The 25602-nt window shown below is 42.6% G+C and overlaps 2 protein-coding genes across 3 annotated transcripts; both read left to right on the forward strand.

Annotated features, from left to right (window-relative positions):
- The first annotated feature begins 281 nt into the window (after positions 1-281).
- On the forward strand, positions 282-1271 carry LOC100723231 (olfactory receptor 13A1-like). Its single transcript, XM_023561509.2, has one exon. The coding sequence runs from the start codon at positions 282-284 to the stop codon at positions 1269-1271; it is 990 nt and encodes a 329-aa protein (XP_023417277.2).
- A 9222-nt stretch (positions 1272-10493) lies between these two features.
- On the forward strand, positions 10494-23984 carry LOC100722951 (scavenger receptor cysteine-rich domain-containing protein SCART1-like). Of its 2 annotated transcripts, XM_063245032.1 has the most exons (12): positions 10494-10717; positions 11013-11339; positions 11906-12217; positions 12767-13081; positions 18686-18991; positions 19334-19651; positions 19727-20041; positions 20120-20434; positions 20780-20848; positions 20925-21239; positions 22136-22276; positions 22858-23984. In XM_063245032.1, the coding sequence occupies exons 1-12, from the start codon at positions 10657-10659 to the stop codon at positions 23046-23048; spliced, it is 2985 nt and encodes a 994-aa protein (XP_063101102.1). In that variant the 5' UTR covers positions 10494-10656; the 3' UTR covers positions 23049-23984. The 2 variants fall into 2 exon arrangements, with proteins under 2 accessions (XP_063101102.1, XP_063101101.1); XM_063245031.1 differs by having other exon boundaries at positions 19334-20041.
- The last annotated feature ends 1618 nt before the right edge of the window (positions 23985-25602 follow it).

A 25602-nucleotide genomic window follows, 5' to 3' on the forward strand; every position in this document is an offset into this window, starting at 1 on the left:
ACAACACATGTTCAAGGTCAAGGTTTGTAAAGACCCATGCTGCACTTTCTATGGCCTGTGGAGCCATGATCCCTGGAATAAGCAGGCAGTGGTCACTTTCATGGACTGCTGTCTCCAGAGTGGAGTGCTTATGCTCTGTTTGGCACAGGAACTACATAACCATATTAATTATATGCTTTCTGCAGCAAAGGTGCTTGAAATAAACATTCCCAGTCTCCACAGGACCCACTTCAAAAGCATCGGCCATCCTTCATTTTGTGCTTCAGTCAGCAGGCCTGATGATGTCAGGCAGAAATGGAGAGAATAACCACACAAGCATAGCATTGTTTGTCCTGCAGAATTTCTCTGGAGACACTCAGCTCCAAGTTTTGTTCTTGACATTCTTCCTCCTCCTTTATCTCATGGCTTTGGCAGGAAATATCCTTATCATCGTGGCCATTAGTCTGAATCCAGTCCTCCACACCCCAATGTACTTCTTCCTGACAAACCTTGCACTGTTAGACATCTTCTGCACCTCTACTGTCCTCCCCAAACTGCTGGAGGGTCTACTGGCCAAAGGCAGCACCATCTCTTATAAGGGATGCATGGCCCAGCTCTTCTTCCTAACATGGTTTCTGGGGGCCGAGCTCTTGCTGCTCACAGCCATGGCCTATGACCGCTATGTGGCCATCTGCTGTCCACTGCACTATAGCACTCGGATGAGCCAGTCTGTCTGTATCCAGCTTGCAGGCAGTGTGTGGGTCATCAGTGTGGTTAGCACATCTGTGCACACAGGTCTGATGGCACAACTCCATTTCTGTGGTCCCAATCAAATCCGTCACTTTTTGTGTGAAGTCCCCACACTGTTACTACTGTCCTGCAGCCCAACCACCCTCAACAGCATCATGATCGTCATTGCAGATGTTTATTTTGGTGTGGTCAACTTCCTCCTGACTATTGTGTCCTATGGTTTCATCATTGCCAGCATCTTGGGCATCCGGTCTGTGGAAGGCAAGAAGCGTGCCTTTTCCACCTGTTCCTCTCATCTGTTTGTGGTCTGTACGTACTACTCCACCGTCATCTACACCTACATCCTCCCAGGGTCTGGGTCATCCATGGAAAATGGCAAAGTAGTTGCCTTATTGTACACAGCAGTCAGCCCTACTCTCAACCCCATCATCTACTCTCTGCGGAACAAGGATGTCAAGATGGCCCTCAGGAAAATATTTCCCTTTGTCAAGCAAAGGAGGGGAAAGGGAAGCTGTAGATTATTCCAAGTATTAACGAGCTAATTGTAGCATATGTTTTAGAATCTTTTGCAACGTCAAGGAATAAGATGCTGAATTTTGTGGTAAATTTATTACTAACATGTTTCCCATAGAGCTGCTAGCATTCCATGGCTGACATTCTGATATTCCAAGGTCTGGTGGTGGACGTTGTGAGGGCTGCAGGCAACAGGGAGCAAGGGAGAGCCAGCAGCAAGCTAAGAAAGGGTCAGCAGGATCTGCTCATTTCTCCTCCCATTGGCAGCTGCACTGCTCCTGTTCACCAGCTTGTGAACCCCAGGAGCAGTGCTGAAACTTTGTCTGTGGAGTGTTGCTGTCTACTTCCTCTATCAGGATAAGGTTAAATATTCAGAGTGACTATCAGATCTGCCTATTCCTGTGCCTTATAAACACCTCATAAACGGTTTTAAGTACATAGCAAGGTGGACAGATCTCTGGAGGGGATACCCCTATACCTATCACCTGCAGTCTGTGTTTTTATTATTGTATTTTATTTGCTATTTATTTATTCATGTTTCCATTCATTGATTTATCATATTTTGTGCATTTTGAAGAACACTGTGAGCATCAGTTCACTTTTCTTTAAATAATTCTGTGCATCATTATAGTTGCACATTTGTGCATAATTTTTTTGGCTTTTAAGGTTAAAATTTTCAAACAATGAAATAAATAAATAAGGGTGTTCATTTGTTAAGTTTTGACAAATGCACAGAGCTGTGTTACCCAATCCATGTCATACATGAGTTGTGGCCCTAATGCCAAGGAATGATATCACCTGAGATTTTTTTGCATCAGGCCTCTTTCTACACAATACTTCTTATAGTCATTATTTCATTGTGTGTTTTAGTAGTTGGATTCTTTATTTTGGTTAGTATTAAATTCTATGAATACAGCTTACTCAATTTGTCCATTTGGTTCTTATAGTTCCTAATATTTGACTATTTGAAATAAAACTTCCCTAAAGAATTGTGCACAAACCCTCCTGTGGTCATGTTTTCATTTCTTCTGGGTAAAAACGTGGTGAACACAACGGTGTGGCCTTAGAGTACACATGCATGCTGAGTTTTCCAAGAAATTTTTCTTTCTAAATGACTGTATTATTTTATGATGGAGGATGGGATTTCTGATTGTTTTCTATCATTATCTACATCTAGATAGAAATATATTTAAAATTTAAGATCTAATTATCCCATCCTCTATGTAGATTCTTAGAGCAGCCTTCTTTTGCTTTTGAGAGCAGATATTTGAAATGAGTCTTATTTTCTGAAGAGTTAAGCTCTAAAGACTTCCCCATAACAACTGCTTCAATAGTATCTCAGATCTTTTGATGTGTTATATTTTAATTTTCATTGAGTTTAAATTGTGTTTTTTCATTTCATTTTGTATTTGATGTGTTATTTAGAAACACATTATTTAGTTTGCAAATATATTAACATTATCAATATATCTCTCTGTTATTGCCCTTAATTCCACTGTGATCAGAAAATACACTTTTGTTATCAATCAGTTCTTTTGCTTGATTCAGATGAAAATTATGACTCAGCCAGTGGCTCTGATGCATTGGTCAGCAGTAGTTAAGGCTGCATGGTGGTGGCTGACACTGCCAGTAGATGATCTCTGCTAAGGATTTTCATGGGTAGGTGGTCTCTGGAAGTCTGCAGGGCTTACAGCTTTTTTACAGCTTAGTATTTATTGCCAATTCATTAAAAGTGACCACTCTGTGCACACTGCTCAGAATAAAAAGCCCAAGTAAATAGACAGGACCTCACAAGCCCAAGTTACCTGAGAAATAAATCACAAGCAGAATTATAGGACCACCAACGTGAGACTTTATTTAATTAGGACTTATAGGTAAGTAAACGAGAGCAGAGTACTTAATTTGAGTGAAGTCCAGCACAGACTCCTCTAGGGGGCTCTAGGAAGAGCTCTAGGGCTGTAGAAAGACAGATCATTCCTAAACTAGAGAAATGGGATGAGAGTATTATTTATGTGGTAGCTGCAGACCTGTGATTATTCAAACTTGGGCCTTCTGGTTGGTTCAAGTGGGTGAGAAATCCAGTACAGGTCTAGCTGTCATGGCAGCTTATACAACACAGTTTCAGGGAGACTCAAGCTGTTTCATAGACAGGTGTCACTTCTTGAAAACAGCAGGACTTAAACTGGAGAATTTTAAGGAGGGTTAGCTGTGTGAGTTATACCTGGTTTTGAGCTAGGGACTATGGGGATATTAAAAATGAATCTGAATCTCTCCCTGATCTCTGCCATGCTAGAGTGGTTGCTTTGTCCCTTTTCTTTTCAGTGATTTTAGCAGGAGTCATAGGTGATAGATGCTGAAGCTGATAGGCCAACTACACTTTGTTTTAGAATTGATGGGTGGAAAGCTGAAGAGCAACCAAAGGAGTGGTGGGGAGGAAATGAAGGCAAAAGCCAACGAGACTTATTCAATCATGTGTGACTCAAGTGAGGCACAGAGAAGCCAGTGAAAGAGATGTCACAGCTGTAGGTTAACTAATGTTGTTCTCCATTCAATAGAGGAAAAAGTAGAAAATCGGGTAATTATGTCACTTTGTGTCTTAGTTTTCTTTTACTCATCACTGAGACAAAATACCTGAAGCCCAAAGTTGGGAAAGGAAAGGTTTATTTCTTACAGTTTTTGGAGGTTTCAGTCCACACTCAGTTGGCTCCACGGCAGGCTGGCATGGCAGAGCCATAGTTCATGACTGCTGCAAACAGCAAGGCAGAAACCAGCAAAAGATTGAGACATACCTTCTTCCTGCCATTATATTACATCTTGGCTCCAACCCTCGACCAGTGTAGCACTCACACCCCCAATCCAAGCACTAGACAATGAGCCAATCACAAATGCATAATATAAATGCATGAGGCCTCGGGGCCACCAACATAAACCATGACATTCCACCCCTGGACCCCAGGACTCATGTACATCTTTTATACAAAATACATTTAGTCCATCTCCAAGAGTTGCCAAAGTCCTAACAGTTTCAGTATTGCTGAGAAGTCCAAGTTCCAAGTCTCCTCCAAAAGCTATGGAAAACTCTTAACTGTAAGCCCCGGTACAAATGAAACAAGATTCAACATTTCTGAAATGCAAAGGCACAAGACAAACATTACCATTCCAAAAGTTACAAACAGGAATATAAAGCATTGGAAACAAAGCAAGTCCAATATCCAACAGGAGGAACATTAAGCCCTAGGTTTCCATGCTCAGCATCTGAAGCAATCTGGTTGCAAGCTCCAAAAGGCTTGGATGATTTCACCCCCATTGCACTTCCAGGGATATCAGCTCCCACAGCTTCTCTCTTAAACCCTCTCTGCTTACTTCTTGCAGCTTTCCTTGGATGATCCACATTCCTGGCTTTTCCAAACTTCTGGGGTCTCCACTGTACCTTTGGCTTCACCCTTACATTTTCACAAATTGCCCTCTCAGGGGCACACTGCTTGGCCTCCCAGACCCTTTGCAATTGAGGTGGAAACTGTCCTACCCTCAGAATTTGTGCACTTTCCTTGTACCTAAAATCCACCATGTGGATGCCATGAAGATTTGCTGCCAGCTGGAGTAGTAGCCAGGCTTTTCTCTCTCTTGGCTGTAGGGCTCAATTGCCTGGATCATTGGGCTCTATGAACCCGATTGTGAAGAAAAGCTTCTCTATGTTGCCACCATTCTGGAAACTCATGTGGCCTCCATTGCCATCCTGGAGCATGGTGCTCTGCAGCTTTCTTCTCTGAGCAAATTCTTTCACTTTTGCAGTTTTGAGGCTGCAAATGGTGGAAACCCACTGCTTCCTGAGATGCCCTGGGGCCATCTTTCTTATCTCTCTATTTCTCCTCAGCAATCAAAATCTCAGTTGGAACTTTACAATCCACAGGTTTCCTGGAATTTTCCTTCTGGCCAAATTCACAGAGTTGTAAATTATCCTGCTGGGCTCTTTGTTCTTGATTTGCAACATAAAGCTAGCTCAAAACCCCCAACAATAGCCATGCCACAGCCTCAACATTTGACTGCTTTGAAATTTCCTTTTCCAGATTAATCTGTCCTTTGCCCTTTGTCTCAGTCTCAGGCAAAGGCTCTGGGCATGAGCAAAATGCAGACAGACTTTCTGCCAAGCTATAACACACATCATGGGGAGTCCAACAACCAATGCAGTCCTTCCCAACATAACTCTCTCAAGCCTGGTTGTTACCATGAGGCTTTCTATCAGCCTTCTGGTCTCCTGAGCTCTGACCAGAATCTCCTCTACAGAACAGCCTAAGCTGTTCCAGTTCTGTGCATCCAGCTGACATGTCCAAACTTTCTAAACTCTGCCCACAAGCCATTTAGAAAGCCTCTTGAAAAACATGATCAGGTATAGTCACAGCAACAACCCCACTCCTCAGTTCCAAATTCTGTCTTTGTTTCTTTTTACTGGCCGCTGAGACAAAATACCTGATGCACCAAGTTTGAAAAGGAAAAGTTTATTTCTTATGGTTTTTTGAGGTTTCAGTTCATACTCAGTTGGCTCCAAGACAGGCTGGCATGGCAAGGCCACAGTTCATGGCGGCTGCAAACAGCAAGGCAGAAATCGGCAAAAGTGTGAGACACACCTTCTTCCTGCCATTACATTACTTCCTGGCTCCATCCCTGGGCCAATGTAGCACTCACACTCCCAATCCAAGCGTTAGACAATTAACCAATCACAAATGCATAATGTAAACGCATGAGGCGTGGGGGCCACCGACATAGACCATGACACTTTGTGTTGCTTAAATCGTTCTAAATTTGATAAGACTTATTCTATGGCCTATGATGTGGTTTTTCTTGGTAAAAGTCCTCAATATCATCAAAGATTGTGATGTGTTCTATTGTTGGAGCATTCTATAACAGCAGCAGGAACAAATGAGCAATTGATTTGTTCATGGCAACTTTGTCCTTCTTGATTTCCTGTATTGTTATTCTATGAATTATCAAGAGGATTAAAATATACTATTTTCCTCTACAGTTCTATTAATTTTTCTTCATGGAATTTGAAGTTCTATCATTAGGTATATGCACATTTTATTTTCTTATATCATATTGATTGTTTCTATGAACTTATGCTAACCTTGTTCTTATTTATTTTATTTTGTTTTATATTAAAGAGGATAAAACAGAATAAAACCAATCAAAACAAATCAGTGTAAGAGATACAGGACTTTGAAACATTACAAAATCAACAATAGTTACCATAGTGCCTTTTGATGTTTTCAAAATAGCTGCAGATATCTTTGGATATAGTAGAATTCAAACAGAACAGAATAGAACAGAAACAATAAAAACAAACCAACGAATGCAATAAAGGATTTCAAAATAAGCCTATGTCAATCCAAAGTTGCTACCATAATATATCTTGCTCACTTTGAAATAACTGCTTCTGCCATCAGATTTAACGTAATCAAAAAGAGAGAGAGAGAGAGAGCATAAAACCCAGCCCCCCAAAACCAAGGTAGATAATGCAGGACTTCAAAACAAGACCATAGTGTATCAACAATGGCTGCAATCCTGAGAAAGAAATCTCCTCTAGACTCCAAAGTGCACACCGCTATCCTCTGAACTTATGATCAGAACCCTGACCCTAGACCTGCAAGGTTAGTGAAACACCAGTGCACCATAGGCATCCAGTTGTATTTCATCTCAATAACTATTATCGCAGCCTGTGTTTCTCCAGATAAACCAGTTGCTTATGTGAAGGTGGGATGGGTGTGTGCGGATGATTGCTACTTCTTGTTTGCCAGCTCATGCACTGGTAGAGGGTGGGGTTTGGCCATTCCCAGTCTGCGAGCAGCTCATACGTGATGCTGGTTCCCAGACTGGGCTTTTTTGCTGGGGTGGCCTTGTTCTCTATCCTCCCATTTTGTGAATGACCTCACTCTGTTATTATTAAATAAGCTTTTTAAATTCAAGATACTTCTTTGGTCTGAAGGTAAGGTGGTATGATATTAAAATTTTCATTCCAGTTTTAGTTTGACTTAGCACATTACATATTTTATCCTTTATTTTTACCCTACATGTGTCTTCATATTTTTAGCACATTTTTGTAGGCAACACATAGTAGGGTATACCTTTAGTCCATTCTTTTTGTTTTGTTTTGTTTTAAAGAGGGTAAAACTAAGAATAACAAAACAGAACAAATCTGATCAGAAGAAAACAATGTAAGTGACAGATTTCACAGCAAGACAACAGGAAATCTACAATAGCTACTGTAATGTCTCTTGTTTTCTTCTAAATAGTTGTCCATATTTTCACACACAATGAATTTGTACAGAACAAAATAGTACTAAATTGATAAAAACCCTAACCCTCTACATATATACCTATCATTTCTACAATAGAAGGAAAAACAAAATAAAACAAAACAGATTACTAGAAAAATAAGAAACAAAAAAGACAAATAAATAACAGTAACAAAGAGCCCAAAACAATGACAATGTAGGCCTTTAAAACAAGGGGGTAGGAGCATAATTAGGCTTGTTATTTTACATAACGATCTTCAAGATTTCCACAGATGCCCAGACACTAACAAGCACAATTGTTCTAATCCTATGAATGTTAACTGTTTTGTTCCAAGAACTTAAAGAATTTGTAGCACATTCATCTTAGCTATTCTGTGTGTTTATATAATTTTATATATTTTTCTTTTCCCTTCCTTTTTCTGTTTCCTCCTTTTCCCTGACATTATTTTTCTCCTTTTGAGCAGATTCTTATCCTTTCACTGTATTTATTGAGGATTTTTATCTTAGGTACTCATACCATTTGTTATACTAGGGAGACTATGAGGCATTTGCATGTGAGTTTGATGTATTTCAGTTTGAGTATGGTCTCAAGTTGCATCCATTTGTTGATAAATATCTCAATGTGGTCATTTTTTTATAGCTGAGTATTACTTCGTTGTACAAAAATACCACATCTTTTTTATCCATTCCTCAGTTGATGGGCATTTAGGTTGTTTCCAAGATCTGGCTATTACAAATTGTGCTGCTACAAACATGGGTGCACCTATATCATTGTAATATGACATGGAGGACTCCGGATAGATAGAAGATCAGAGGTGGTGGAGCACACAATAGCCATCTGAGTGATGTAGAGCCTGAGAATCCAGTAACTCTTTAGTAAAAGAAAAGAAATCTACAGTACAAGAGGGGGTAAAGATGCAGCATCAGCCCAAAGCTGAAAGCCTGGGAGCTCCCTGGAGGATCACACATGGAGGTCTGTGTAGGAGACTGAAGAAACTGGAGCCTGATTGCAATCCAAGGGTCCAGGCTGTTCACTGGCTCTTAAACCAATCTTTAGAGACTCAAAAAGCCTATAAGCCTGTCCAGTAACACTTGGTCTATAAAGTAATTCTAGAGGGGGCCAGGACTGGGGTAAAATGATGGTTGTGGGAAGAAAGCAACATGTGCAGGAAAAGGTTGAAGGGCTGTTTCCGGTCTGTGGTGATGTCATTGAATGGTTAGACTACATTTTCCACAACCATCTGTGCAGACCCACAAGAACAAAAGTGGTACCTTTTTTTTTTTTTATTAGAGAATGTGTTTTGTGGAGGGAAATCTGTTGTCCCTAAATACATAACAGCAATGTGGAATGCTGAGTGCCTTTCTAACCCAAAGGCTTCCCAGTTTTGTCAAATTCTACACTTTGTTTTTAATTGTTTACTTATTGACAAGGTCTCTCCAAATTTTCCATGATAGTCTTGCCCCTTCCTCAGCCTCCTGAATAGCTGGGATTAAAGGTATGGGCCACTCTGCTTGGAGAGAATTCTGCTCTTTAAATCCTGTTTAGACATATCAGCACACTGTGAGGTGAATGATTGGTTTGAAAATTTTTACCCTATGTAAAGATATTAAAGTATTAAAATTCACCTATATGTTGTTCACCTTCATTCTAGAGCACAAAAAAATTGTATTTGTAAATCATTTTCAAATTTTAACTAGAAGTTCATATGCTGCTTTTTTTTCAAACTAATTTAAGAGGCATTTGCTCTATAGAGTGGTGGTGTTCAGTTACAATGATAGCTACTGCAAAGGCTGAATTGGAGAAAGACAAAGAGGAGCTACCCTGGGCAAATTAGCTGGAAAATAAAGAGGTCTGATGCTAAGTCTTGCATTCCATTCCCAATACCCCAAAATAGTAACAAAAGTTAAAAGATAAATAAAGTTGCAGATAGACTTGTGTGGTAGACCCCATGCCATCATGAACTAGGCCCTCTTCAATCCCTAGTAACAGAATGAAAAAAATAAACATGAAGAAAATACTTGTTGTCACTCATTGATTTGTAGACCTTTTGGAAACTGTACAAATTAGTTTAAAAATTTCTCTGATGAATGTATTGGAATGAAATAGCAGGGCCTTTGGGAAATACTGTCTTGGTTGCTTTTCTCATTGCTGATACAAAATATCTGCCACCATAAGGTAAAGAAGGAGAGGTTAAATTTAGCTCATAATTTCTAGAAGTTCTGCTTTACAGTTAGCTGGCTCCAAGGCAGGGTTTAGTGGCAGAGAGGGCTTGACAGAAGAAAAACTGTCCATGGCATGGCAGGCAGGAACCTGTACCTCAGAGGTGAACATTTTTAATGACAGGGATATATTATTTAACATTGTCCTCTGCATAATAGCATATGTTGAACTAGAACATCCATCATAGTGTGACTTTCATGTTTCCCTATGTGTTTTTCTTTTGACAATCAGAATTTTATAATTATGTTCCAACATATAAAACTTTTGTATCATATTTTAATAAATAATTCACATCCCACTGTATAGATGTCCCTTAGTTTATTTAAACAACCTCATGGAATTGACTTGCACATGCAGCTGCTTCCCAATTGATCACAGCCCCACAGGAAGATGTGCATCTTTTCTCATTGCTGGTTGCATTGCTGGTCACATTTGTTGCTGTAAATACCTTCATGAAATCACTAAGCCTGTCTTTTGAGAACCTACGGATCTTGGAAAGACCTAGGTCTACAGGCATGTGCTATGTTTATGCTGAGTAAGGAAGGGCGTCACCCTACTAGCCAATCCTAGTATTGGTAGCCATGCAGATCAGAGCCTTTTGGTGGGAAGAAGCTCCTGGTGCTTCTCACAGCTGGCGCTATATCAGGCACCAGCTGCCGGAAGCCCAGCCTGGCCTCACCACTTACTGCTAGCACTGCCTGGGCTCAGGAGAGGGGCTGAGCGCCTGTTCAGTATGACAGATGATGGCTCTGATGTGGGGGGAGGTGATAAGGTTGTTCTGGGCTGGTGTCTCAGCACAGTGTCACTGCTGCACTAGAGTCCACCCTCCATGTGGAGGCAGAGCACACTCTTCTGCTCTGGGACCATCACACTGACAAGCTACAGCTGTAAGGCACAGGAGGCATGGCCCTGTTCCCTCTGGTGCTGTGGTCTCTACTCCTGGAATGCTGGTCCCACTCTCCAGGTGAGTATGTGCTGCTGTCTTCTGGGACATTTTAGATATGCCAAATGGCTTTTTCGTGGAGGGTGCAATGAAGGATTATAAAATAATGGCCCCATCTGAACCTAATTTCTTTGTGTGTAGTTTTCTTAATTTTCATTTTATTAAAGTAACACTTTTAATGCCAAGAAATACAAACTATTAATGGTAGGGAAACTCTAGATAAAGCTGGAACTTGGCATTAAAAAGAGGGCAAGTTTTTAAATCCTGCATCATTGTGAAAGAAATCCCTCACATCTTTTTCTTCTTGTTCCTTAAGGCTCTGCTGGAGAGGAGTCTGTGAGTCTCCTGGATTCAGAAACTCACTGTCAAGGCCTCCTGCATGTGGGGCACGGTGGACAGCAGGGCCTGGTGTGTGGGGACCACTGGAGCATGCAAGAGGCCTTGGTGATCTGCAGACAGCTCAACTGCAGCAAGGCACTATATACATTTCAACATATCTTGATGCCCCAAGACATAAAACCACCCTGGCTGTATGGTGCCCAGTGCCAGGGTGAGGAGGCCTCTCTCTGGCAGTGCTCCCTGGGTGACTGGGGGCCCATCAGTGGCTGTAAATGCCAGTGTGTGGTAGTTGTCTGGTGCTCAGGTAGGTTGGACAGTGACACCTGGATTCTCCTTTTCCTGGGACCCTTTAATGCTGATTGAGCTCCAGAGCACTTAGTCAAAGATGGGGGTATGAGGGAGCGTTTGAGCCACATGTGAGCACCTACTTTCCATGGGATCTTTGGAGTTCTGGGGTATCCTCTTAGTGCAGAATTAATTGGGGCCTTTCTTTGTCTGTCTTGAATCTCAGTTCTCACTCTCTTGCAGCCTCTTCTTGGTGATGTTTAACCTACTTTCTATATCCTCCTGGTTTCTAAATCCGTTGCAAAAATATCCTTCTTTTTGTCTTCCTGCTGGTCCTCACTTTGGGCGGCTTGATCCAGGTTCCCTGCAAGCTGTTTTCTGTACCATGCACATTCTGCCCATGACACACTGTCCTGAGACAGGGGCTCTATCACTCCAGATCTCCCAAGGAACCCACACAGGGTGGCGAAGAAACCAGGTATCCCGCAAATGCCCTATTTCTAGGCAAATCCAGTCTGTGCTCAACCTTTGCATGTGTCTCTTGGGCAGGTCTGGCTGAACCTTCTTTTTCTTCTTTATCATCAGATGGCTTCATGAGATCAGTTAGACTGAATGGAGGAGGTAGCCCCTGTGCTGGGATCCCTGAAGAACTGAACATAGGCACTGATTCTCTGAGATGTGAACTGCAAAAGGAGGAAGCAAGTGTTCTTTGCAGAGAACTGGAATGTGGCACCGCTTTGCAGTGGTTCAGAGCCCACCCTGGAGGACTGCTTGGTGGCCAGGAGCAGAGATTTGTGACGTGTCAGGGAACAGAGCCCAGCATTTTCTACTGCAAGTCCAATAGTAACTTTCTGAAACAGTGTGACCTTGAAGTCTACACTGAAGTGGTGTGCACAGGTAGGATCACCTCATTCCAAGCACTGGACTCTTGTTTGTATATGAACAAAGAAATCAAGATATCTGCTCCCAGCACACAGGCAGTGTTAAGGGACAGTTCTTCCCTTGTGTGGTGGCTCACATGCTCTGCTCGTGTACTGCCACTGAGCTGTGGTGCAGGAGACACTGGAGCTCTCCCCTCTGGGGATGCTAGTTGTAGCTCCAGCTGTTCTCCTTGTGGTCCTGTCCAGCCTGTGTTTATGGGGTGAACAACTGGCGGTGGGCAGTCCTGGCTACCTCTGTCTGAGAGGTCCCAGGGGTCTGTGTCAGTCAGGCAAAAGTTCTTCATGGCAATCACTTCAGGGGCTGATGGCCCAGGAAGATCCAAGGGCCAGTGTCAGGTCCTTGTTTTTCAGACCTTAGATGTTTCCTCTGGGTCCTGGAGCCCTGGACTGGAGTCCTCCTCCTTCATCCCTCCATGGTTGGGATTGGATGGTGGGTGGCTGGATTGACATGTTCCACGTAGAGTCTGTCCTGCTTTGGATACTCTTATCCAACTTCTGCCCCCAGGACATGTAGAAGCTCGGCTTGTTGGCAGCGATGACCCTTGTGCTGGGCGCCTGGAAGTACAGAGGGGCCTGACGTGGGGCACAGTCTGCGATGCTGACCTGGACCTGCCCACGGCCCATGTGGTGTGCCGGGAGCTGCAGTGTGGAAAGGCCGTGTCCACATTTGGAACTGCCCGCTTTGGCCGGGGCTCAGGGCCCGTGTGGATGGAGGCCTTCCGTTGTGTGGGCAACGAGTCTCTGCTCTTCCACTGTCGGCGGGAGCCTGGGAGTCAGTGCACCCATGAGCAGGATGCTGGGCTCAGGTGCTCGGGAGAAAGTGAGTCGTCATGGGGCCTAGTGGGGTCTGGGCTGTGGGGTTGGTCAGGGGCAGGAGACTGGAAGGAGACTAGGCTGGGATGATTTTGGACAGTGGGCAGGGGGAGAGCTCAGCTCAACATTCCCTCCCATTTCTTTCTGCTTTACACATATTTATTCCATCTTCAGAGAATGGCTTAATCAGTGTCCTTCATTCATATCAGAGATTAGTGCTTGCATTCTTGTTCTAGTGTTGTGAATTTTTGAAATGCATTGTAAATAGCAGGACCTTAGTCATATGTGAATAGGAAGTATTTTCTGCCATTCTGGGCTTTTGGGGTTTTTTTGGTACTGGGGATTAAACTTACTACCTTTGCTTGACAGCATAACCCTATATCACTGCTCCCCATTCTGTGTTTTATTAATTTTTGAAAGTGCCTTTAATACATATAAGGATTTAATTTTGATTAAAGAAAACTATTTTTTTCTCCTTTGTCTCTGGTGTCACATCTATAAATATAATTGCCAAGTCCAAGGAATGAGGCTTCATTGCTGTGCATTGTGCTACGACTTTTGTCCCTTGTGTCGTGTCTAGGGCTTTGAGCCATTCTGAGTTAATTTTGTATATGGTATATGGAAAGCGACAGTTTCAGTCTTTACATGTGGGTTCCTAGTTTGCCAGTGCTGTCTGTGGAAGAGATTGCTCCTTTAATAAATGTTTTTGCATTTTAAAAAATTACAGCCATTAATCCATGTTAATTGTATTAATGAATGGGGGTCACTGTGATATTTCTACAAATGGATACACAGAGCACTGATCATGTCTAACCTCCCTACTTTTATCACCCCCCTTCCCCTCACTGTCAAATGTCCTGACTCCTTTTTCTCACTTTTGTATTTCTCTTCTACTTTCAGGTTATGGTTTTGTGTCTGGCTATGTTACTTACCATGATATCCTCTTAGTTACCTCCATTTTCATGCAAATATGAGAAGTTCAACATATACCTTTATCAAGGTCCACCAAAAATGTATACACACTTTAGGAAAAGACAAACTTGTATAAATATTTTAATGTTAAATTTCATGTTAAATCATGAAATTAATACAAGTTACCTTTGGCCTCCACAATTATAAAAAGTGCTCATAGTGGTGGTCATTATGTTCTAGACATTTGATAGTAAACTGCTGTTTAGTTAACCTTGGTCGCTGAGATTGCTACAAATACATTTTTAATTGCTTTGCTAAAGACTGGCAGCATAGTGGTTTTTCTGATACATAAGACATCCTCTAATGTGTCCCCCTACATGAGGGCAACGCCATCTCTTGAAAAAACATACTATTTTTTTCCTGAAGTGCATATGCATTTTGTTTGGTGAACTCTGTATAATACTTTCCAAATCCATTCATTCACTGATGGGCCTCAGGCTAATTTCATATCTTGGTTATTGTGAGAAGTCTCTGTATACTTTTTCAAGAACAGATTGAAGGTTCATGTATGTGTTTATGTCTGGGCTCTATAGTAAGTGATTATTCGAAGTAAGTTCCTAACATCCCCATATTCCACCCATGTTACTGGAAATTGCAGAAATTTCAGTTCTTTTTAATGGCAAGGTTATATTACATCGTCGTTATACGTATTTTTGGTTTTTAAAACACCACTGTAACTCTATCTTTACCCATACCTCTATCAATGGACACCTAATCTGATTTAAGTTCTCGGTTGTAGTGAATGGTGCTGAAATGAATATGTGAGTTTATATGTCTCTTTCACACGCCTGATTTCCTTTGGAAATACAAGTAGTAGTGGAATTGTTGGGTCATATGGCGTTCTGTTTTTAGGTTTTTGAGGACTCCAAATCCATTTTTCACAATGGCTGTACTAATTTATATTCCTATCCGCACAACATAAAAATTTCTCTTTTTTTACATACTTGTCAGCATTTTTATCTCTGTCTTTTGTTAATAGTTCTTCTAAGGGGAGTGAGATGAGATCTCATCATGTTTGTGTGTTCTTTCCGAGTGACAAATGAAGTTTTGAGCATTTTTTCATATACCTGGTAGTCATTTATGTGGTTTTCTGGGAGGGCAATATCTATATGGACCATCTGCCCCATTAAACTGTTGCCCCAAACCTGCATTGGTTTACTGGAGCTGAGTTGAGTACCTTCTATTGTGGATCTTTACCCACTGCTGGACATTGTGCATATCTGCACACTTCCAGGTGAATAGTTTGCAAATATTTTGTATCACTATTTAGTATATCTATATACTGTGCTGGTTCTTTCTGTTGGTGTATATGCTGAGTCTTATTTGGAATCCTGAGATAAATTCCTCTAATTATTGGTGTAAAATCACTTTTGGTGTGCTAACAGACTGGATTTGCTAGTAGTTTCTTGAGAATTTTTGCATATGTGTTCATCAGGGATATTGGTCTATATCATTTTTGCTGTTTGTGCCCTTGTCTAGTTTTGGCATCAAAATAATGTTAATTTTGTAGAATGAGTGTAAAAATGTTTTCTTCATTATTGTTGAATATTTTGAGAAGAGTTCAGTTTTGTTTTTATATAAAGATTTGGTTAAATTTAGCAGTGAAGCCATTCAGTCTTGGGTTTTTTGTTGTTGTTGTTGTTTTTGGGTGACTTTAGTCAATTTTTTGATGTATCATTTGATTCATTTCCCTTCCACATATTTTAGTTGAAGTTTCAATTGACACTTTTAAAATTTGACATATTTTTGTGATAATGTGATATTTGATACATAAATATTGCACAGTGTTCAAATAAGGGTAAGCATACCTATATCCTCCAACATTTATCATTTTTTATGGTGAACAATTCAAACTCTTTCCCATATATTGTTTGAAAATACATAGTACAATACTGTGCAACAGAATAACTAATTTAGTTTTCCTTCCAAAATGTAATGTATATCCATTGAACAATTTTTTCATTATTTATCCCTCCCCTCTTCTCCCTCCCATGACTACTTTTTTGTGATTAATTTTTTTGAGAACATTTTCAAATTCCACTGGTGATGTGGGGTTGAAATGATTGGGAGTATTTAATCGTTAAAAATTAATTATGGTAAATGACACATTGCTGTTAATTCCCTTCAAAGTACCCTCCCTCATGGTGAATGCACCCCATCATTTTGCCAGTCTGTGTCTCTGTGAGTAGTACTGCAATAAACAGGGACTGGATATATTTTTAAATTATTTTCTTAAGGTTACTTTGGGGAACTACAATTAGTATCTTAAATTTATAAAATTTTACTTTGAACTCGTTTATTTAAATTCAAAATTTGAAGTTCTACCGTAATTCTTGCTCCACATAGTGTTATCTCTACCCCTATGGTGTTTTCTCACATCATGCTTTACATATTATGCAGATTTTAAAAATAGACATGTGTGCCTGTCTTTTAAATCATGGAGAGAATAGGAGTCACACTTCAAACACATTAACACTGCTTTCTGTATTTCCTTATGTAGGTCTTCCTGCTAGTTTTGTTTCCTTCTTCCTATGAATTCTAGATACTACGTACAGTCCTCTTGTTTAAACTGTGCAGACTCCCCTCAAAGTTTCTAATAGGGAAGTTCTACCAAATATGAATTCCTGTCTGGCCTTGCTTATGATTTTGGTGAGAATTTGGCCATTAATCTTACTGTCAATGGCTAGTGCGTGACTTGTCGTCTCTGTTGTTGCTTTGAAGAGTCTCTTTGTTCACTGACAGTTTGAATATAATTTCTTTTGTCTTTTTAAAAATTACTTACTTTCATTTTATTAAAATTTCTTTTCAATTTAGCATTACTTAATACTTCTACCTGCTTCATCTAAATGCAGAAATAACAATTATAAATATGTTTAAAATGTAGAACATGATGTTTGCTGCATGTGTATATTGTAGAACAACTACATGAAATGAATTAACATATTTATTACTTATCTTTAACTTGTCATAAGAAACTTTTCATAGTGAGATGCCACTTAGGCAAGTTTTAAGATATAATACATTGTTACTAACTGTGTCGATAATGTTACACAGTAGCATTATTAACTTTTTCACTTAGTTACAGTTTTGTGCCTTTTGAAAATATCTCTCTAATCTCTGTTTATTCCCTAACCTGCCTCCAACTCTTTGCAATCACTGTTCTACTCTACTGCTAGAGTTTGAGATTCCTTATATGAGCGAGATCATGTGGTGATTATCGCTGTGCCAGGCCACATAATAAAATACACTGTCTTCCTAGTTTACCTGCTAGGATTAACAGAATTTCCTTATTTTGAGATACTAATAGTATTGCACTGTGTACACAGATCACAGTGTCTTCACCCATTCATCACTGACAGACATTTAGGGTTTGCCATGTCTCTTATGAATTGTGGATTCACATTGTGAATAATGCTGGAATGGACAAGAGAGTGTAGATATTTCTAGAACACACTGATGTTGTTTCTTTTGGATGTATGCCAGTTGTTTATAATGCATTTCCATGTACATCCCTTTGAGAATCACCTACTGGGTACTTGTTGAGCTTCTTGGATATGTAAAGTCAGGTACTTAAAATTGGGAAGCTTTGTCCTGAGTTCCTCAAATAGTGTCCCTGTTCATAGTTCCCTTCCTCCAGGAATTCTCTGATGAGAATGTTGGTCAGGCTGTTGATACCCCACAATTAATTTAGGCAGTGTTTGTTTTGCATCATCTCAAACGTTCTGTTTTCACACTCAATTCTTCCTTCTGTCTAGATACACTGAATGCCACTACTATTCACTTTTACACTTCGAGTAATTATTCTTATGTTAGATATTGTACATTTCAGAGAGAAATTCTTTTTGTCTCCATTTATAATTGTCTGCTTACTGGAGTTCTGTTGTTTAGATGTTGCAGTGCTGGCATTTTCTGAACGTTTGCTCACACTCTGTTGTAGCTATCACAGCAGAATTGAGGCAGCTATTTTAATGTTTTTTCCAGTAAGTCCAGTGCCTGGGATTCCTTGGGGACGATTTCCTTGGGGATGTCTTAGTGTGTTTTGCATGCCATTTGAGTTAACCTGGATAATTTGAACATTGTACTATAGAAACTCTAGAAATCGGTTATCCCCCACATACAACGTTTCTTGTTCTTTGGTGGTTTGTACAGCAGGTATCTAATCTTTTTTTTATACAGTGTCTTCTTTCTTGTGTGGCTCTTGATGTCTTTGTTCAGAAGCATAATTCTTAGTGAGTGACTTGACAGAAATTTCCTTCAAATGCCAGAGAAAACGTAATCCCCTGTTCTTTGCAGATTTATTCTGTGCTGTGACCACCACTGACTATTACCACGTTATTTAAACTCTGCCTAGATTTACTTTGTTTATTTATGGCCAATAGCAGGATCTCACCAGAGATCTCCCATACTCAGTATTCTAACAAAGCTGATTTCAACTTTCCACTGCTTAATCATTGCAACAGCACAGGCATGGATATTGTAGTTTCGTAGCCTGATTTTCAGTGATACGATCTGGCAAAGCTGTCCTCTTGCCTGTAGTTTCTGTCTGTGGAAACGGGTATGCACCATGTATTAGAAATCTCACATACATCAGAGTCTTGGGTCAGGTGTCTGGGGCCTCACTGACTCCGCATCTCCCCAGAGTTCCGGCTGGTCAATGGCAGCAGCCCCTGTGAGGGCCGTGTGGAGCTCCAGGTGCAGGGAGTCTGGGCACCCCTCTGTGCAGCCCACTGGAGCTTAGCAGATGCCAGCGTCCTGTGCCACCAGCTCAACTGTGGGAGTGCAGCTGCCATACCACGAGGAGGCCATTTTGGAACTGGAGATGCTCCCATCTGGCCAGATGTGCTCCACTGTGTGGGGACAGAGCCCCATTTGTTGAGCTGCCCATCCAGCACTTTGGGTGCGAAGCCCTGTGCCAAAGGAAATGCTGCCTCTGCCTCTTGCTCAGGTGGGTGTGATCTATGCAGTGTGTGAATGATGGACAGCTGGGTGGACTCAGGCTGGGAGCTGGACCATGGGCACAAGAGGGAGTTATTTAGATGGGCAATCATTAGCTCATATATGAACAAAATGAGTTAAATTAGGTGAGTTAAAATGGTGTAGACCAGACAGGTGGGACTGTAGTTGTGGGTAGTTAGGAGACAAAAAAGAGAATAAATAGGTGAGACACACAGAAAATAAAGAGGGTTCAGAGAGAAACTCAGGGACAGTGATAGGTGGACAGCTAACTGCTTGCCAGTCAGCAGCACTGGATCCTCGATGGTCCACAGTGCCTTCTTTCCCCTGCTAGGTCTTGCTGGAGCCCTTAGACTCAGGGATGGACAGAGTCGTTGTGATGGTCGTGTGGAGGTCTCGCTGGATGGAGTGTGGGGCCGCGTCCTAGATGACGCCTGGGACCTGCGTGATGCCAGCGTCGTGTGCAGGCAGCTTGGGTGTGGAGAGGTGGAGCAAGCTTATGATGCATCAGCCCCTGGCCATGGAGTCCTTCCTGTGGGCCTGAGCCAGGTGCACTGTGACGGCTCAGAGACCCGTCTGACCCAGTGCAATGTGTCTGTGACCCTGCTGGCACCTGTGGGGACCTCACGAGATGTGGGTGTGGTGTGCTCTGGTGAGTCTGTGCTCCAGGCTTCCCCTGCCTTGGGCCTCACAAAGCCTGGCAGGTCCTTACTCAACCTCTTCTCAGGGAGCCTTCAGGTGCGGCTGGCTGGGGGCCCTGGCCGCTGTGCTGGGCGAGTGGAGGTGCTGCAGGCAGGCACTTGGGGCACTGTGTGTGACGACGCCTGGGACCTGCAGGACGCACACGTGGTCTGTGAGCAGCTGGGTTGTGGCCGTGCCCTGAGTGCACCAGGGGCTGCCTACTTCGGATCAGGATCCGGGCCAATCTGGATGGATGAGTTGAGCTGCCTGGGCAATGAGTCTGCACTTTGGCATTGCCCATCGCCAGGGTGGGGACAGCACGATTGTGGGCACAAAGAGGATGCTGGGGTCTTCTGCACAGGTAGGTCTAAGGTTCCTTCTGTCTTGCGTCTCCCTATCCTCCCTTGTCCTCCTTGCCAACTGGCCTCTCTGTCTACAGAATTCACAGATCTTAGGCTGCAGAATTATGGACAGCCATGTGCTGGGCGGCTGGAAGTTTTCTACAGTGGGACTTGGGGTGGAGTCTGCCACATCCTGAACCCTGCCTCCCTGGGCCTCCTGTGTGGCCAGCTGGGCTGTGAGCCCCAAGGGCAGCTGCTGGCAAGGCCAGAGAGCTGGCCTTCCCCTGCAGTTTTCTGGCTGACTTCCATTCAGTGCAGGCCCAAGCATGACAGGTCCCTGTGGCAGTGTCCTTCAACCCCGTGGGACCAGCATTCCTGCTCTAGCAGTGAAGAGGCCTGGGTCCTGTGTGCAGGTGAGCAGCAGAGTATGTGTAGGTGTGTGTGGGTGTGAAGGATGGTTACCCTCATGAGGTTCAGAGTTGGCTGTGGGGTGTCATAGGGTATGTGTAACCTCAGTCCTTGGCTTTTTCTCAGTGGGGGACTCCTGGGCACCTGGGCCTCTTCTGAGGACACCTACCAGGAAACCTATGTGTGGAACACTCTGCCTGTTTCGTTATCCTCCCTTGACAAAGACGTTTCTTTTTCTCTGGGAACAAAAGCTCCTTGTTATAGAGACACAGGGAAGGAGCAAAACTATTTCACAGAGTGTGAGCTACTGAGCTTGTGAATACTGAGATGGGTCTTCTTTTCACACGCAGGAAAGAAAGGAGAAATTCCTGAGGATCCTGAGCAGACCCTTAACTGCTCCTTCACGCTCAGTTGCCCAGGTACCCCTCTTTCTATGTCATGGTCTACCCGCCCATCCCATTGGGTTCCTGAGCTAAACACTGTCCTCTTTTCTAGAGGAGGGTGCACTGCGCCTGCGAGGCGGTGATGATGACTGCTCAGGGCGTGTGGAGCTCTGGCACATGGGCTCCTGGGGCACTGTGTGTGATGATTCCTGGGACCTGGCAGATGCAGAAGTCGCGTGCCGCCAGCTGGGCTGTGGTCAGGCAGTGAATGCCACGCAGGGGGCTGCCTTTGGTCCTGGGTCAGGACCTGTGTGGCTGGATGAGGTGAGGTGCCGTGGAAGTGAGGCTTTCCTGTTGGACTGTCCCACAGAACCACTGGGATTTGGAGATTGTGATCACAAGGAAGATGCAGGAGTGAGGTGCTCTGGTGAGTGTGTGGGGAGAATGGGGGTGGTGAGAGGGGCACAGGGACAGTAACTCATTTGTCTGCTCCTTCAGCTGAACCAGGCCCTCTAGTCTGGGCCTTGTGATGTGAGGTCCTACTTGATGCTTCAAGCATGGGCTTCTTTCTTCCCTGTCCTGTTGGACTGCCATGTGGGTTGGGACGCTACTATTAGATGTGAGCAGGTTGATACCTTAGTGCCATCCACATCATACGAGTGATCAAGACTGCATTTTTGCTGCTTGTCTCTCAGTTACCTCAGTATCAGGTAGGTGATTATCTCACATTCCCCATTCTCCTGTCCATCATGGCAAGATGGTACCACGTGCCAGTCAGATTACCTTCATGTGTTCCAGTCCCATGGAGTTGTGCACCCAGTATTTGCCAAGTATTCTCCTCTCTGTCCATCTGAGTGGGGATTCCATGGTGGGACAGAGATCCTAAGTTGAGAACACCACCATCTCAGGGGATTTCCTTCCATGACTATGAGGTTTGCTTTCATGTGCTATACCCTCTTGAACATTGTGGCTTTTTTCCAAGGTATAGATGAGCACAGGGTTACTGAATGCCATCAGAGATGTCCCTTTGTATACCTTTGGGACATCTGTCTAGGTTATCCTACCTTAACCCTACCTAGAGTAAGAAATCTACTTAGAATTTTCACCTAGACTTTCTACTTGTTCCTGTGCACTTAAGACCTGCACTTGGGCTGCTGTTGCTTGTAAAGTTAGGCCACACCTGGGAAAGCATCAGCTTGTCCAGGTAGTAATGATGCCTACCTCCCATGGGGACTGAACTATCCTCAAGTGCTGAGGTTAATCTAAGGGCATGGTTGCAGTCTCTAAGGCATACAGGAAGCCCTGCCCTTCTCTGTGCCCTAGGAGCTCCTTTCTTGGCTCCTGCATCTGTGGTTGAGCCCTGGACCCTGCCTGAGATTGCCTGCCTGGTTCTTGGCTGCCTGTTGGGCCTCATCTTCCTACTTTTCGGTGTTCAGCGGAGCCGCCACATGCTTACCTTCATGGGTATGTGTACATGGTTGGACACAGAAACAGAGTCCGTTCCAACAGAGGGGAGGGGATTCTTGGGATCTCCCAGCAAAGGAAGACCCTCCTTGTGTTGGTCATCCTGTTAGCCAATGCTTGTTTTTTTTTTTTTTTTTGGCTTTTTCGTTTTTATCGGTACCGGGGATCGAACTCACAACTGCCTGCTTTCAAGGCAGGTGCTTATGCCGCTGAGCTAAACCTCCAGCCCCAGCCAATGCTTGTTGACTGTCTGTACCCACAGAAAGTTGAGGATCCTGTACTTGTTCTCTGTGTTTCTCAGAGGAGTTGATGTGGACAGTCCCCACCTCTGGGCCACAAAGGGTCTTGATAATAGTTCATTGTGTTGCCATTCCCAGTTAGTGTTCTCCGGAGTAGGTTCAGGGCCTGAGATCCTTAAGACTCACCATCATGCTCAGCCCCGTGTGATTGCTTAGCTATAGTGATGATCACTGCTCTCAAGGGGGTGATTCAGAGGGGCCAGGGTTTTCAGTGTGCATCAGGATATAATATGCAGGATATAATGCTGGGTGGTCCTTAAAAGTCTCATGTGACCTTGACAGGTTCTAGAATGTCAGAACACCTGCCTTCAGAGGGTGTGTATGAGGACATTGAAGCTCTTCCTGTGGAGAAGAAAGAGGAGAGACTCTCATTGTCTGGAAACTTCGTGCTGGAGGAGGGTTATGATGATGCTGAAGATCCTGAGAAAGACTGTGTTGAGGAGACAGAAGTGGAAGAGCAGAGTCACTGCTGAGCATTGCAGGGTCCATTCTATTCTATATGTTCCATGAGGAGAGCTCTGCTCAGTCTGCTTAGTCTGGCTGTTACATTTAAATGACCTGAGAGCTGTGTCTCTGAGTCTGTTACCCTTATTGCTATCTCTTATTTGGGACTCTATGCCTTCCCCTTCTTCCTTCAAGGATAGACCTTAAACTCAATCTTCTCTTTGGCCTATGTGTTGTTATGTCCTTTGTTTTCCTTCAGGTTTCTTTTGTAGTTGCCCAGTATCCTCCCCAGAACCTGGTTGATGATGGGTTTTAGGAGGTGCCATGGATGGGCAATATATGGACAGGGGGGATTCCAGATGAGAGACATTTTATCACCTGATCTACTATATGCAGTTCTTGTCTGTCTGTCTGTATGTTTGTGACTGTGCTCCTCAGTGGTTACCAGCAGCTTAGTACTTATGTGGTCCAGAATAATACATGACAATCACAGTTCACGTATATCTCATTATACTGAGGTATGAATCCATGACATCTTCCATGGATTGGAAGGTGGCAGCATTCACCGGCCCAATACACAGGAACCTGGGCTGACCATTGGGACCATGAGTGTGTCTGGAGGATGGGTTAATCTTGGAGGCTGGCATCTGTCTTGCCCTCATTCTTCTAACAGCTTACATTAACTGTACTGTGATCTGTCCCTGTCAGGTAGTTTTATGAGGTTCCACCAGATCTTCCTTGTAATCTGGGTCCACTTCTCTCCCTCACTTCTCTGCCTTTGTGTGTCTCCTTTTCATCCTGCTCCTGCAGCTTTCCTTGTGTTTGGAGAGGCATTTCCTGATGAAGTGTGTATGATGACCCCACCTGCCACGTGTGAGCAGAGCTTGTCTTCCTTTCATAGGAAGTGGATGCACTTGAAACTCTGTGACTGATGTCCTGTTCTTGAAAATAAATCCTGAATGTTTGATGATGTGGCTGGTTTATTTATGACCGTACCTTAGAGACTGCCCTTGGTCCCTGTTCGGGATGTCTCCACCATCCTGCCCTGCCTTGGAGCCAGCTGACAATGTCTGAAATCTTTAGAAGTGATGAACTTAGATAAACTTTTCTTCCCTTAACTTGTGAGTGTTGGGTGATTTATCTCAGCAATGAGAAATTAACTAAAGCAGATGTCTTTCTAACTAAATTGAGGTGTGGATACACTGCCTTCCTAATGCTTCAGAGTGTGCTTATTAGAGTTCAATTCCTTTGAATAACTTTTTTCTTTTGATGTGATTTACATACATCAAACTTTTTATTTGTATAATTTTCACACATCAGACTCTTGCCTGTTTATTCTTTGAATCTGAAGTGTGCATAAAGCAATACCTCATGAATTCTTTTCAAATTTAAAACATTGCCACGTCCACAGGTTCATTCATGATCCTTTCTGCTTTTCCCTTTGCACTCCCTCCACAGTCCTAAACTTTTCTGTATAAAGTTCAGCATGCTCTAGATTTTAACATAAAGTAGAACAGAATATGTTCTCTTGTGCTTAAGGATTCTTTCACTAAAACATAATGTTTTAGAAGTTCCCTGCTGTTGTGTGTGTCCATCATCTTTTAATATCACTTTGTGTTGTTTTTATTGGTCGGTCATATATTTCCCTTTCTTTTGGGTATTATGAATACTGTAGTTGTGTTTTTCCTTTTCTTCTAAGGAACAACTAAACGATTTTAATTTTTTGAGTACTATGAATAAAGCTACTCCAAGCTTTCTCATGTGAGTCTTATACATTTTGAATTAGCTAAGGTATAGACATTTTCTGGCCAATGATTAGGTACTTGTTTAGCTTCATGAGAAGTTACTATCTCACGCCTAATGACCCCAATCAGTTTTCACCCTCCCAACAATATAAATGCTTCAGTTTTTTCATAACCCTGCCAATACTTGGTATTGTCAAAGTTCTCCTGTTTTCTGTTTTAATCAAAATGCAGTGATGATATTTCACTGAGGTTTTAATTTGATTTTCTCTGGACTGAAGTGAGATATCGGCAGGTGCAAGCAAGTCTTGGAGTGTTTGTTAATGCTGCCTCTATCAAATTCTACTTCTATTAACTTGTCTTGTAATTTTTTTTGCTTCTTAGATTACATTCTTATGAATTCAGCTATCATATTTTTAAAATGGCATGTATTTTTAAAGCAGCTTTTGGTTCAAAACAATATGAAACAGAAAGCACCTGCGGTTCCTAATACTCCCGGCTCCCACAATGTCAACATCCTGCTCTAGATGAGGCAGGTTGATGAACCTATGCCGATACATCTTAATCATTCAAAATCCAGAATTCACTTTAGTATATATTATAAACCTAAATGACTATCAGAGATGTTTTCTCCAGAGGACAGTTGGGAAGAGCAGAGCTTTATAACAGGAACAAATATGTCTTAGTAATCTATGTGTATATTCAGAGAAGTTTAGGCATGGAAAATTTCTTAAAGGTGAAAATGAGGATAATTTCTTCAGATATTTTGAAACTATAATCCTTGGTCACTAGAATTAAGAAAAACCTGAGGCTGTCCCCAAATTTTTGGGAGGACCACTTT

The sequence above is a fragment of the Cavia porcellus genome, unplaced genomic scaffold (assembly GCF_034190915.1).
Source record: "Cavia porcellus strain 051 isolate PalLab524CR breed Dunkin Hartley unplaced genomic scaffold, mCavPor4.1 scaffold_2, whole genome shotgun sequence".
In the NCBI taxonomy this organism is placed as follows: Eukaryota; Metazoa; Chordata; class Mammalia; order Rodentia; family Caviidae; genus Cavia; species Cavia porcellus.